At 44.5% G+C, this 13,534-nt stretch overlaps 1 protein-coding gene across 1 annotated transcript in view; it reads left to right on the top strand.

The window, feature by feature from the left end:
- Window positions 1-13,534, top strand: part of ACAD8 (acyl-CoA dehydrogenase family member 8) — a 617,085-nt gene that overhangs the window by 427,860 nt on the left and 175,691 nt on the right. The window contains exon 6 of the mRNA XM_078608250.1: window positions 224-361. Within this exon, the coding sequence (XP_078464376.1) occupies window positions 224-361 (138 nt within the window). The remainder of the gene's footprint in view (window positions 1-223; window positions 362-13,534) is intronic.

The following is a 13,534-nucleotide window of genomic DNA, read 5'->3' as shown; positions in this document are numbered from 1 at the left end:
ATCCGCAGTGTCGGTGTAATTGCTCCTACACAGGTGTCTGCAGTTGTTCTGTACAGCCCTCCAATGTTCTTTCGAGGGGCTGTACCGTGAGTTGTTCAGACATCGGTACGACCCAACAACTCACCGGAGACGTTATAATTAGTCGTTTCGTCCAACTGCAGCCGCCTGAAAAGCGTATGCAACGGCAAACAGGGGCGCCGCGTCTCTTGGTGTGTACTCGTAGGCGTTCATCAGTGGAGGCGGGGAAGCAGACATCTACGTGGTGATGTGTCGCACTGGCGGAAAGGGCGCCAAAGGCATCTCCTGCATCCTGGTGGAGAAGGGAACCCCTGGCCTCAGCTTTGGCAAGAAAGAAAATAAGGTACGTTGAAATAAACGCGCTGGTTCCATTGGCCTATGGACATTACTCAGAGCGAGAACGATCCGTAAATTGTGATTTTGACACTTAATTTGGCAGAAATATGGGCATGGGTGGCCGGGTGGCTCAAGGGGCCTCTATTGATGTACAGCGCTCAGCACATCAATAGAAGCTGGAATTCCCAATCCCAAATTACCAAATTAGCCTTTTTAACAAATGGAACACTCCACATGCAATGTCCCTCATGTGTTTATCTTCATGAGAGTGCTTTGCAAGGCTGCACACAGTTGTGTTTAGTTTGCTTCAAAGCTGAATTGGAAAATGCTCTCAATTTCTCTTAGGTTTTGCGAATTAACACGCTCTGTGCTGCCATAATCATCAGACCCAAACTTAACCCAGGGATTCGCTTATTTCAGATAAGATAAGAAATATGACTGCGACGCAGGATATTTGACTTGCTAATATGAACTTCTTGTCACTCCTTTAAGCCTCGGACATTCCCGCAGAGACAGTGAGGAGTGCACTGATAGTGCGATGCAAGGCACAACATCGTGAGCGTTAATGAGCTCGTCGGCGCAGTTAAAAGGCAAATTACAAGTCTTACATGTGATGTCACCTCACACTACCACCACCACCCTTGGCTTTACATAGGAGTAAATGGCAGGTGCTCAGTCATTAATTATTCATGACCAGATTGACTTCATTTTTTCCCCCGGCGCAGCAATATAATTTTAAATCAGATGTATTTTGTTTTTTTCCATCAAAAACCTTTGCAATGAAAATAATGGTAGTTCCAGGAAGTTCATTGATATCGCCGAGATTAATGGCAGTAGGCCCCTCCGGTTGTGGATCCTCTTAAAGTACAGAGGAGAAACATGAGATCTTGGCTGTTTTTAGCTTTTTTCTGCCCTGTGTGTTTTGCTGTACCTACCGGCATAATCTCCAGTTCCCGAAGAGGCTACACAGCCCAACCACGAAAAAACACCCCACTTCGTAGTCTTCTCCATTGCTCGATGAATGGCAATCCCTGAGGCCTGAGTCCACGCTATCTGGATGGACAGCGTGGGACACTTTGCATTGTGGACGACGATGGGGGGAAGTGTCCCCGCACAGCGGGGCACAGTGGGAGGCTCGTGGCGTGGACACGACGCAGACGACACGGCACAGCAACCCCGGTTAGCACAATTGGCTACGTGCGGTGCGACAAGTTCAATGTACGTACACACGTGCAGCCGACACGGCACGGCCGACATGGCACAGCGCTGCGGGAGCAGTCTCTCCATGGCGGAACTCGTTAGTCATCTTCAGTGTCTTATCGGTGTCCTCTTTAGGATGAAGAGGCACGGCTGCAACTTTGATTTGTTTCAGATATCGCCTGAATGTATGTCTTATTCCGATTATGTAATACACACGTAATGATTTGGAGCCCATTGTCAATCCACTGCTGGACGAAGGCCTCCCTTCACTCTGCTACTCATTTGGTTTGCTGACCATGTTTCACCGTGCTGAGCAGCATAGGTGATGAATGGGCTTGGAGGGAGGGCAAGTCCAGTTCACACAACACTCGTGACTGATGTTAGCCCTGACCAGGTTTATTGCAGAGTGGGCCAAGCACTGTGGTGGCCCGAGTCCACCTCCAAACAAAAGTTCAACTCGCGCACTTGCAGTTGTGAAGTCAAGCGCTCGGCCACATCATCACACAGTATGGATAACAAAAGAGTACCAAAGATGGTTGTTGAGACTTTTACAAAATAATCGTTTCAGCATTGAGACGACTAGCAACATATTGGCAAAACGAAATAATGATATCATAATAAATTGAGGCAAATGCACTCTCATATTTGTAGGAACTGCTTTTATCAGATTTACAGCTCATCCACAATTCACTCTCATTAAGCAATAAAACATGACACATTGGCACATCCATGGCTTTGCTATAAATAATAAGATTGCATCAATTACGCACCTCTCTAGCCAACCTTGCATGGGTCTTAGCACACCCAAGCGGGCAACATCGCTGCGTGGCACAACGCAACATGCGCGTTCTCCCCCGTGACATACAAACCGCTAATGATAGATGTATAGTGCGATGAATAATGAATGATTTATTGTCGGATGTGAAGAGCCAACTGCAGCCGGCTCTTGATTGTAAAGTGACTCGAAATTAAAGGAAGGAAAGGTCAATGAGTAGGTGGAGGAGCGATGAAGCAGAGTGAACCATCAATCAAGTGTCGTATTGTGGGAATTTTATCAAATAAGCTTGCGATCCAGATGTTCCAGCTGCTAAATGGAGCGTATAATAATAAAAATAATAAAATATCTCACGGTATTGCAGGTGGCTTTGTGGCTCAGTGGATTATTCCATATCAAAGTACTTGTACTTATTAACACGTGAGGTTTCACAGACTATATTATGATTCATAATTAAGCTTTTGGTCAGTTCACGTAATGATGTCGCCAAGATGCTCTTGGAAGACCCACCACCCACCTAACATAGCCAAAATAATTAATTCTGAAATTATTGTATATATTTATGACTGCCTGGATTTTGTCCTGAAGATGTTCGATGCAGTTTCAAGCCAAACATCGTTATGTGGCCAAACCCAAAAGCAATTATGAATTGATTATATTTAATTTCTCATATTTTCTAAAGTTACCACATCAACGCATACACATGTATAGTGCACATATAAAGTAAACATGTGCATGTGCAGATACAAAACACTGCACGAATGCAGTATATTCACGGGATATCCGACTGTGTGGACCACTCGGCTAACATTTGGAAGGTTGTGATTTAAATTCCCACATAGGTGTTAACTCAACCCATCATTCTCATGGGATTGTTCAAATGAGTACTGCTTTGCGGTAATTGGTTGTCCAATGTGGACGTTGAACCTGCCATAGGAATGTAGAATTGGCATCACTGGCTCTGGGCCGCGAGTAGAAATGAGCATCCACTCATTCTCACCTGAGCAGGGAGAGGCTTTGACTTTGTTCTAAGATTGGCTCTCGGTTATTCGTGATTTCCTGAACCACGATGGACATCGAGTTCCCTGGAATACGGTCGCTCATGACTGTTTAGCAGATTCTTTGAGTGCAAGTCAAATTCCTTCCCATGACTCATTCTCAAAACCTAGTCAGAATCAGAATCATAATGAGAATATGTATTTGTCCTGGAGGAATCCGATGAGCTATGAAGCTCTTTTTTTACAGATGTCTAGTAGGGGCATGTTAGGAGTGCAAAATATAGGAAAGGCATACAAATCACGTAAAAATTACAAATAAAGCAAAATTATTGTTATATTACCAGGTAAAGCCCACTGAGCTATTAGCTGATATTTCAGAAGCGACCTGGCCACAAATGAAAGCCCAACGAGTAGCATATCAAGTATGTTGAGCATCTTTTTAAAATTTTGAGTTCATTTCATGCAAAGTAGTTGCCTTGGGTAACAGCACTGCTGAACATATTTAGATTCTTTCATTTTAAAGGAGAGAATAGATTGTTTTTGCTGAGATATCTACTTCAATGAAATTGCATCTGTCAGCATCCTCCAATTTTCATGACGACCAAGTGTAAAGTGTTGGGTGGGAAGCCTCAACATCCAGTGAAATATTTAGTCCTTTTTGCTAGCTCCCAAGTTTGGAAATGTCCCCATGAAACAGAAGTAATATATTCTAAATAAACTGCCGCATTTCTTCAAGGGAAAGTGTTCACTGTGTATTCCAGCAGTCACCTTACATGTACACTTAGTGATCATAAGGTTTCTACTGAGGTACATCGGTCATAACAGTGGTGTTATAAAAGTCAAAGTGTCTTCATTCTCAATTGAATTTAAGGCCGCAATCATCCCCGTCATTTGCCATTTGTTTGATGGCGGGCAGTGTCTTGAACGGGCACTCACTCTCAACTTCCCACACATTGGCAATCATCATTTCATCAACCCCAGGGAGACGATGGGGCAAGTTGACCCTGTACCGAATTTGAACCCAGATTGTGAGCCAAGTTATTATTACTATTTTTACTATTTACTCTTTTTATTTTACTAGGTCAGGCCCCACTGAGCTGTATAGCTCTTTTTCAGAAGTAACCCAGCCACAGTTGATAGCTCAACGAATTGGCTTATCATCACGTTGAAATGTATAGCAGCCAAAGACTCTGAACGCACGTTGATTCTAAATGTGGAGGAAAAACTGGAGGACCCGGAGAAAAATACACACGACCACGGCAAGCTCCAAACATATAGGCGTCAGCGTCGGGATCGAACCCACGAACCCATGAACCCATGAACCCACGAACTCGTGTATACCAGGCGAGGTAGTTAGCACCTCGTCACCGCGGCACCCACTTATTGCCAAAGTGGCAGCACATTTAAATGTGCGGTGATATGATATATTTTAAGTACTCTTTGGTTCTTTCGGTAAAGTCACGTAGGTATAAAATAAAATAAATTAAATCACGACGTTTCAGGCGCAGCACAAGAGTCCGTCATCAGGTGGGACAACCACAGCAAAGGAGTATGGATCCCTGCAGTCACGAAAACTTCAAATCTAGATCTTTGAAGTACCTGCTCCAATACACTCGCATGGTCTGTGAATATAAAGTGACTATGGTGTAATTCAGAATTTTCCCCTAATATTGCTAAAACTAAAGTTTGGTCCTTGCTTTGTTTGCTTGTAAAATATGCCTACCGAATAGCATTGGTTTTACATTACTGATGAGACTCGGTGATGTAGAAACCAGTGGTAGGAGTTGCCCTATTAATTTTTTTTACTAAAATACATTGATCACGCATTCTCCTAAGTTTTGTTGAATAAACAAAGCCCGCAGAGGGGTGCTCTGTAAGATCGCCGAAGCTCATAATTGGAAGGTCATTACTTGCAATCTTAGTCGGTTATCAACTGCGGATACCTTCCCTTCATGATTAGTACAACGAGTGCCAATTTTCTGAGTGAACAGTGATTGCTCTGTGGATAAACTGTGGAGTGTCCACCACTGGTTCAGGGATGTCAAATAGAGATGGCCAGATGGGTTGGCATTTTAGCAGGGAGCCACTTAGACTTGGCCGTTTAGTTCAGAGTTCTTCACTCATTGTCAAAGAGGGATCTGGGGGGCAGGGCAGGCACTTTCGCCGATAAGACATCATCAGTGTGTGAGGACCACCACAGATTTGAAACCATTGGGGGTTTGACAGCACGATAATGATGAGTTATGTTGTCACATGTTGTTTACTGTTGGGGGGGGGGGTGCACGTCAGGGGCCGCACTAAAGGCCACCGGGGGCTGCCAGTAGCCTCCAGTGGCCTTGAGTTTCTTTGTTTATTTACTGCCACGCATGTGACGGAAGAGTGCGTTGGCTCCGAATAATAACAGCTTCGAATGCCTTCGTATCAGCCTCTGTGAAGCTTCTTTCTTCGGTGCTTGAAAAATTATTAAGTTGTTTTCGAAATAAAATGTTAAGGTGAGAATGATAAATGAAGAGGACACCTCACACATAATGTAATGAGCTTAACCAAAAAAAATACCGAAATCGCTTATTAATTTAAGGCACGAGTTTGCCGTCACACGCAATTTGGAATTACTAGCCTTTTGCCCGTCCAAGGACGGGTTTATTGCAGTAAATCTGAAACCTGCAACCGAAAAGCAGACCGCGACGTGATATTCATTGCATCCATTCGTGTGCAATTTGTAAGGCCGCGGTGACACAGACTTAATTCATTTAAAGATTATAATCCCTTGTTCATCATGACATCCTTTTTACTTTGATGTCTCAATAGCGTTACGGAGATCACGTGACGTGAGGGTTCTGCCTTTGTAGTGAGGGTTGTAAGTTGACGCCGAGGAGGGGGGAGGAGGCGCCTCGGCCCCCCATGTGGAGTGACGTCACCCGCTAATTATTTTGAATGGGGAGGTGTCCATTTGGAGGACGTCACCAGTTCATGATTATTAATGAGGGGGGCTGTTCGATGTGGAGTGACGTAAACTGCTCATGATTATTAATGGGGGGTCCATGTGGAGGACGTCACCTGATGATTATTAATGATGGGGGCTGGCCTACGTGGAGTGACGTCACGCGTGGGACACACAGACATTCTCGGCTCATTGTCGTAGTAAATTTACTATTTGGGCAGCACGCGTCACTGGGAGGGCGAACTCTCGGTTCGTCGATGCGACGAGCGTGCTCATTGGCTAATCAGGTGACCCCCCCACCGCCCCCCCCTGCTTTCCAATCCCCGCCCTCCCCCCCAACCAATGCGCACCGTTCAATAAGAGCGAACATCCTCCTGCGCAGAGCGCTCTCTCCCCATTGGAAGGGCATCCCCCAGGTGTTTGAATGCACAAGCCCGCCACCTGAGTGGACGATCCCCCGTTGAGGTGTGATGTAGCGGCGACCGGCGTTCGTTGGCATCACCGCGTGGACTCTCGTGATTTTGACGTTGACTTTTAGAAATGGCCCCCCGCGACATCGCCCTCAGTGGACGTTCTCGGGCGAGGTTTGGTGCGCTTTGCTTACTGCAAGAGTAGGGGCCATCCATTTAGTACGTACGCATGGAGGGAGGAGGGGTGGTAATCCAAATGCGTACGCTTGCGTATGGGGTGGTCTACTGACAATGTACGCATAGGAAACGGGGGGGGGGGGGGGTGTGAAGCCTCGATAATAATTTGTCTACTAATGAGTTCAATAGTCCGGCGGTGTGGACTATCTGTTTGCTTAAACACGTTAATAATATTAAACCTTGATCGTTTCTGCGTGGATTAAATATTGACCGTTCTATAGGATTCGGGGGGGGGGGGGTAAAAAATCTGCGTGCGTCCAGGGAGGGGTGGAGGGGTCAAGTTTTGACAGATTTTTGCGTACCTGCTAAATGGATGGGCCCGTACCAGGTGTTCTCATCTCGCATGATGGCACAGGGTATAATTTGGAGTCAGTAAATGAAAAGAAAACGATTGTCCTCTAAACATTTTGGTAAAACCTTGCTTTGTCTATGCGAGGCTCACGCATTTAAGTAACTCCTAAGAATCCTGTACGTACTTAAGATATATTTACATCGTAAATTAATGTGGCGTGTGAGATGCGGAGTATACACAGTACAAGTGCTCAAGAAGCCCCAGTCTAGCTACAGTGTTAATTCATTATTATTCAAATTGAGCTGCATTGGGATTCTGACCCAATTTATTAGTTGTTTTACGTCCAATGCTAATCAGATGGTAATTGAGGAGCTGATTGAATTTTTTTTGCCTGTCAGTCTAACTGTCAATTAATACCCGTTAACACCCGATCTGTTGCAAACTCACACCACAACATGCAAATTGTAGCTATTTTGGTAAATTGGACTCACATGTAAATACGAGCAATAAAGTAGAATTATAATTAATCCCCTCAAGTGGAAGTTGCTTATTAGGAGCTTCAGGAATACATTGGCTAATAAGTTATTAATTAAAAACAACAAAGAAAATTGGTTTCTTAATGGGATTCTGACAGTCGCGGTGGTCAAAGGTAACGAGTGAATGAGGTGGTGGGTGTGAAATCTCTCCCACTGCATAAGAGTTTACATTGAAATCTCTTAACTGGCTCATCATCTGTTCATACGTGGGACGTCAACACTGGCTGTCTCGCGGAGAGATTCGCCGTCGTGATGTTGGCGTTCTCTCCCCACGCGATGAGGCCCATCAGTGGAGATGAGCAGCACTCCACGCATGCTGCGAAGGCAACAACCCCCGCGTGGTTCCACTGCACTCCCATGGGGTTGTCAGGGACGACGGTCATGTCGGAGCACTGAACTAACGACGTTTAGGAACCTGGGTTCGAATCACAGCAAGGCAACTGCGATTCAGTCTCAAGGAGTCGATGGTCTTGGTCTGGCCACCATTGACTGCGCTCAAATAGCCGTCGTGTTTCATTTGACTTTCTCTGAAGTTGTGTTTCAGCTATGAGGGCGGCACATAAATTATTTGGCTTTGTGTTTGCCCTGTTATAAACACTCTCCTGCTGTTCAGGCATGTGCAGGCATCGGTCACCGTCATTGGGCCAGGGACTGTTTGTCTGCATGAGTGTGCAGTTGACTCACAACAAGGAGCGGAGCGCCGGGTGGATAAAACACGGCAAGTTGGCACAGTAGGGGGCACAGGTGGTGCAATGGCCAGTCATCTCAGTCGGTCGAGCCGTGGCACCTGGATCTGTCCCGTGACCTTCTGCCAGCTAGCGTTCGACACTTCACTTGGCCTTAACGTGCACATAGCCTGGCACAAGCACTGTGGTGACATCACCGCCACTTAGTGGCGAATGGCGGTTGTTGTTGTGCAGTTGGCGGTGGATAGAGAAGGAATGCAACGTGGTGGGGGGAATAAGGAAAGTAATGAGGTTGTTAAGCAATAAGGCACTACCATTAAAAGGTGCCACCGGTGCATATGCATTGTTATGCAAGTTTTGCTTTCAAATGTGGTGCCTTAAAACGAAGCCAAAGGACTAATCCTAAGTGCCTGCATGTCGATTTATTGGGATAATTAGCACTAATGCATTTTTAAATATGGTAATTGGCACTATAAGTATGACATGGGCACTAATTGCCGCTTAGATGTATGTATTATGTAAAACGGCCATTATCGTTTATTTGCTCCGTAAACAACGATGGCACGCTGCATTAGTGTCCTCGCTAAGCGTCGTGTTGATAAACATTGACAGTCCAAATATATTGTTAGGCTCTAATGGGGTCTGCAGCTCCACAAACAAAGGTAAACTTCCAACACTATTAGGTAAATATATAGATGCTGAAGCTTCTTCATGGATTTATTACAGGACTTTCCAGGCTTCAAGCAACCTCGACACAGTCACTTTAACAACTTGAATATCGAACATTCTCGTCGGTCTGAGAATTAGAACTCAGCCCTGTGAACACATCAGAGGACTACTCAGTACGACTGAAAACCTATGCGGCGGTGTCACCGTGCAATTCCTGGCATCCTCTGTGTGCCCCTCTATTCCAGTGCCACGGGTACATTTCGTGGTGAAGCTGCATTAAAGTCAACCTCTCTGATCTGCCACCCAGAAGTTCGGAAACCACACATCGCCGCACTGTTTTGGAAGTATGGCGGAAGCTTGAATTTCCTGGCGTTGTTGCCAAGTGCGTGTGCTGCTACCGCGAACGTCTGCAGGTTTCACCCGAGAAAGTGACTGTGCACGTTTCTGCAAATGGCGTGAAATTAATGGCTCGTATGGAGACACGGGTCAGGGACCTGAGTGGCTGTTGGCTTGGTTAGCGCACTGAGCATAAGTGTTCCAGCGTCTCCCTTACGGGGTTGAGATGTTTTTTTCGTCTCGAATTCTGGTTCCCAACTCAAAACATCGGCCGCCTAAAAATGACCGCCAATCTGGCCAGGTGGCACTGTGGCCGGATGGCTTGACGCACGATGGCAGGGTCGTGAAGCATTAGACGATTCGCAATCGAGTGGTGCTGGGTCTGGGTTCTTGTGTTACACTTAGGCGGCTGCAAGTTAAAATTCCATTAGCTAGTTCACTCAGCCCATCACACCTCTGCGGTTAATATAAGACGGAGACTTGTGTTGCCTCCGAAACGTCGTGATTTAATTGATTTATTTTAATTTATTATTATTTTATTTTTATAATTTTTTACCTACGTGACTTTACCGAAAAAACCTAAGAGTATTAATATAACGAGTTCCAACTTTTTTTGGAAGTCAACAGGAGTTGTCCCTTTGAATAGACTGGATTGTGCCATAAGCACGCGCACATTTCACCATGAGTTCTTGGTCACAAGTGGAGATGTCGGATGGCTCAACATTCGTCTCAGCAGGTTGACACTTTGACTTAACCGTATCTAAGTTCCATTTTGTGTGCTTTCTACCCTCGCGCAGTATATATACACACCCATGCAAACTCCGATTATCACGGTTGGCTACATACAGTGTGAAAGAAGTTCAACATATATGTGTACCCATCCCACGGATATAAAAAACATAATTTCGAGGGACTGTCGTGTAATGGTTATTGTACTGCACTACGACCATTAGAATTCTGACAATGGAGAATTCCACACGGGTTTTGCTTTATGAAAAAATAAAACATTGCTGCATCATCTTTCTCCAGATTTACTTTACCCAAAAATAAGCAACGGTTTCAATGGTTGGGGGAAAACATCAGCAGTGCCGCGCGTACGTGGGACATAACGATGTGCGCTTACTCAAAATGAAACGTGTCATCCCTAATGGGTGCTTATGAACAGTAATTGCACCAGCAGTCTGCAAGGCTAAATTCACAATCATATACTTTGTATACAAAGTTTGCACTTAAATTGTTTCGTTAAGATTTTTTCCAAAGATGTAATTGTCCTTTTTTTTCTATTGTAGTCATTACGTGTTAAAACAGAACAGCAATTGCTCCAGCCATTACTGCGTTATTGTGGTCCTAAAATTGTCCCCTGTGCAATGACTCACATGCAGTAGCTGACCTACAGTGAGGGAAAAAAGTATTTGATCCCCTGCTGATTTTGTACGTTTGCCCACTGACAAAGAAATGATCAGTCTATAATTTTAATGGTAGGTTTATTTGAACAGTGAGAGACAGAATAACAACAACAACAATCCAGAAAAACGCATGTCAAAAATGTTATAAATTGTTTGCATTTTAATGAGGGAAATAAGCATTTGATCCCCTCTCAATCAGAAAGATTTCTGGCTCCCAGGTGTTTTTTATACAGGTAACGAGCTGAGATTAGGAGCACACTCTTAAAGGGAGTGCTCCTAATCTCAGCTTGTTACCTGTATAAAAGACACCTGTTCACAGAAGCAATCAATCAATCAGATTCCAAACTCTCCACCATGGCCAAGACCAAAGAGCTCTCCAAGGATGTCAGTGACAAGATTGTAGACCTACACAAGGCTGGAATGGGCTACAAGACCATCGCCAAGCAGCTTGGTGAGAAGGTGACAACAGTTGGTGCGATTAGTCGCAAATGGAAGAAACACAAAAGAACTGTCAATCTCCCTCGGCCTGGGGCTCCATGCAAGATCTCACCTCGTGGAGTTGCAATGATCATGATAACGGTGAGGAATCAGCCCAGAACTACACGGAAGGATCTTGTCAATGATCTCAAGGCAGCTGGGATCATAGTCACCAAGAAAACAGTTGGTAACACACTACGCCGTGAAGGACTGAAATCCTGCAGCGCCCGCAAGGTCCCCCTGCTCAAGAAAGCACATATACATTCCCGTCTGAAGTTTGCCAATGAACATCTGAATGATTCAGAGGACAACTGGGTGAAAGTGTTGTGGTCAGATGAGTCCAAAATTGAGCTCTTTGGCATCAACTCAACTCGCCGTGTTTGGAGGAGGAGGAATGCCGCCTATGACCCCAAGAACACCATCCCCACCGTCAAACATGGAGGTGGAAACATTATGCTTTGGGGGTGTTTTTCTGCTAAGGGGACAGGACAACTTCACTGCATCAAAGGGACGATGGACGGGGCCATGAACCGTCAAATATTGGGTGAGAACCTTCTTCCCTCAGCCAGGGCATTGAAAATGGGTCGTGGATGGGTATTCCAGCATGACAATGACCCAAAACACACGGCCAAGGCAACAAAGGAGTGGCTCAAGAAGAAGCACATTAAGGTCCTGGAGTGGCCTAGCCAGTCTCCAGACCTTAATCCCATAGAAAATCTGTGGAGGGAGCTGAAGGTTCGAGTTGCCAAACGTCAGCCTCGAAACCTTAATGACTTGGAGAAGATCTGCAAAGAGGAGTGGGACAAAATCCCTCCTGAGATGTGTGCAGACCTGGTGGCCAACTACAAGATACGTCTGACCTTTGTGATTGCCAACAAGGGTTTTGCCACCAAGTACTAAGTCATGTTTTGCAGAGGGGTCAAATACTTATTTCCTTCATTAAAATGCAAATCAATTTATAACATTTTTGACATGCGTTTTTCTGGATTTTGTTGTTGTTATTCTGTCTCTCACTGTTCAAATAAACCTACCATTAAAATTATAGACTGATCATTTCTTTGTCAGTGGGTAAACGTACAAAATCAGCAGGGGATCAAATACTTTTTTCCCTCACTGTAATGGTGGTGGGTGGGGGGGGACCACCAGATGATGAAAATAGAACTGCATGCCAGCAGAGGAATTGATGTTGTACATTCATTGCTCATGTATCTCAGTCTTGTAAAATGGGATTGTCTCTTCCCTGCATCCTATAAACGCTGCCCTTCATTTAATCCTTCAAGCGATTGTCATTTTCAATGTGGAACATTGTGTCTTATTATCATATCTCACCGAAACCTTGGACAGCGTTTGGTGGTTCTTGACAGCTGTGAAAGAGAGAAATACAGGGTAACTTTTAGCACAAGTTAAGAGCAGATGTTGTTGACTGTTGACTTTGCAGCACAGCGTGAGTGACGCATTGTGCTGTACTTGGTACCAAAGCTTCATTTTGTATCTTACGCCATCAATGTACAGTCTTCTCTTTCATGTAGGATTGTTTGAAAAGGGCATTCAGTGTACCCTCGTTATTGACGATAGATACGTTCCAGAGATGCTCGCGAATTTCACATTTCACGGATAATGACATTGGCCTTCGGAAACCTATCTGTTTAATTGATCACATTCTTAGGTTTTTTCGGTAAAGTCACGTAGGTAAAACATCAAAATTAATGAAAGTAAAATAAAATAAAAACAACATTATTTTATTTTCATTAATTTTGATGTTTTACCTACGTGACTTTACCGAAAAAACCTAAGAATATGATTCCTTGCAGTCACGAAAGCTTCAAATCTAGAATTAATTGATCACCTTAAATTTATACGTACATAATACATCTCATGACATTCTCTGACATCACTTTATATCCTCACTTTCTCCTATCACATTCTCATCACATTATCTAATCACTTTAATCTCATCACTCTATCTCTCGTCACTTTATTTCTCATCACTTGATCTCTCATCACTTGATCTCTCATCACATCACTGTCTTTCTCTCTCGATGCAGTCGTGTAGAGTTCCAGATGCGATTCGTGGATAGCAAGTTCGTGAATAATGAGGGAATACTGTACAAAGGCACGAACGCATCACTCAATAACCCCAAAATAAATCACTCTTTTTTGCCAAAAACCTAAAAAATATTTCCGCTAATTCTTGTCTTTCCAATGACTCGAGCACCG

This window comes from Lampetra planeri, chromosome 29 (genome assembly GCF_965212315.1).
Source record: "Lampetra planeri chromosome 29, kcLamPlan1.2.h2, whole genome shotgun sequence".
Classification (NCBI taxonomy): Eukaryota; Metazoa; Chordata; class Hyperoartia; order Petromyzontiformes; family Petromyzontidae; genus Lampetra; species Lampetra planeri.
Note: the sequence above shows the minus strand (reverse complement) of the source record. Positions and strands in the feature narration are given on the sequence as shown.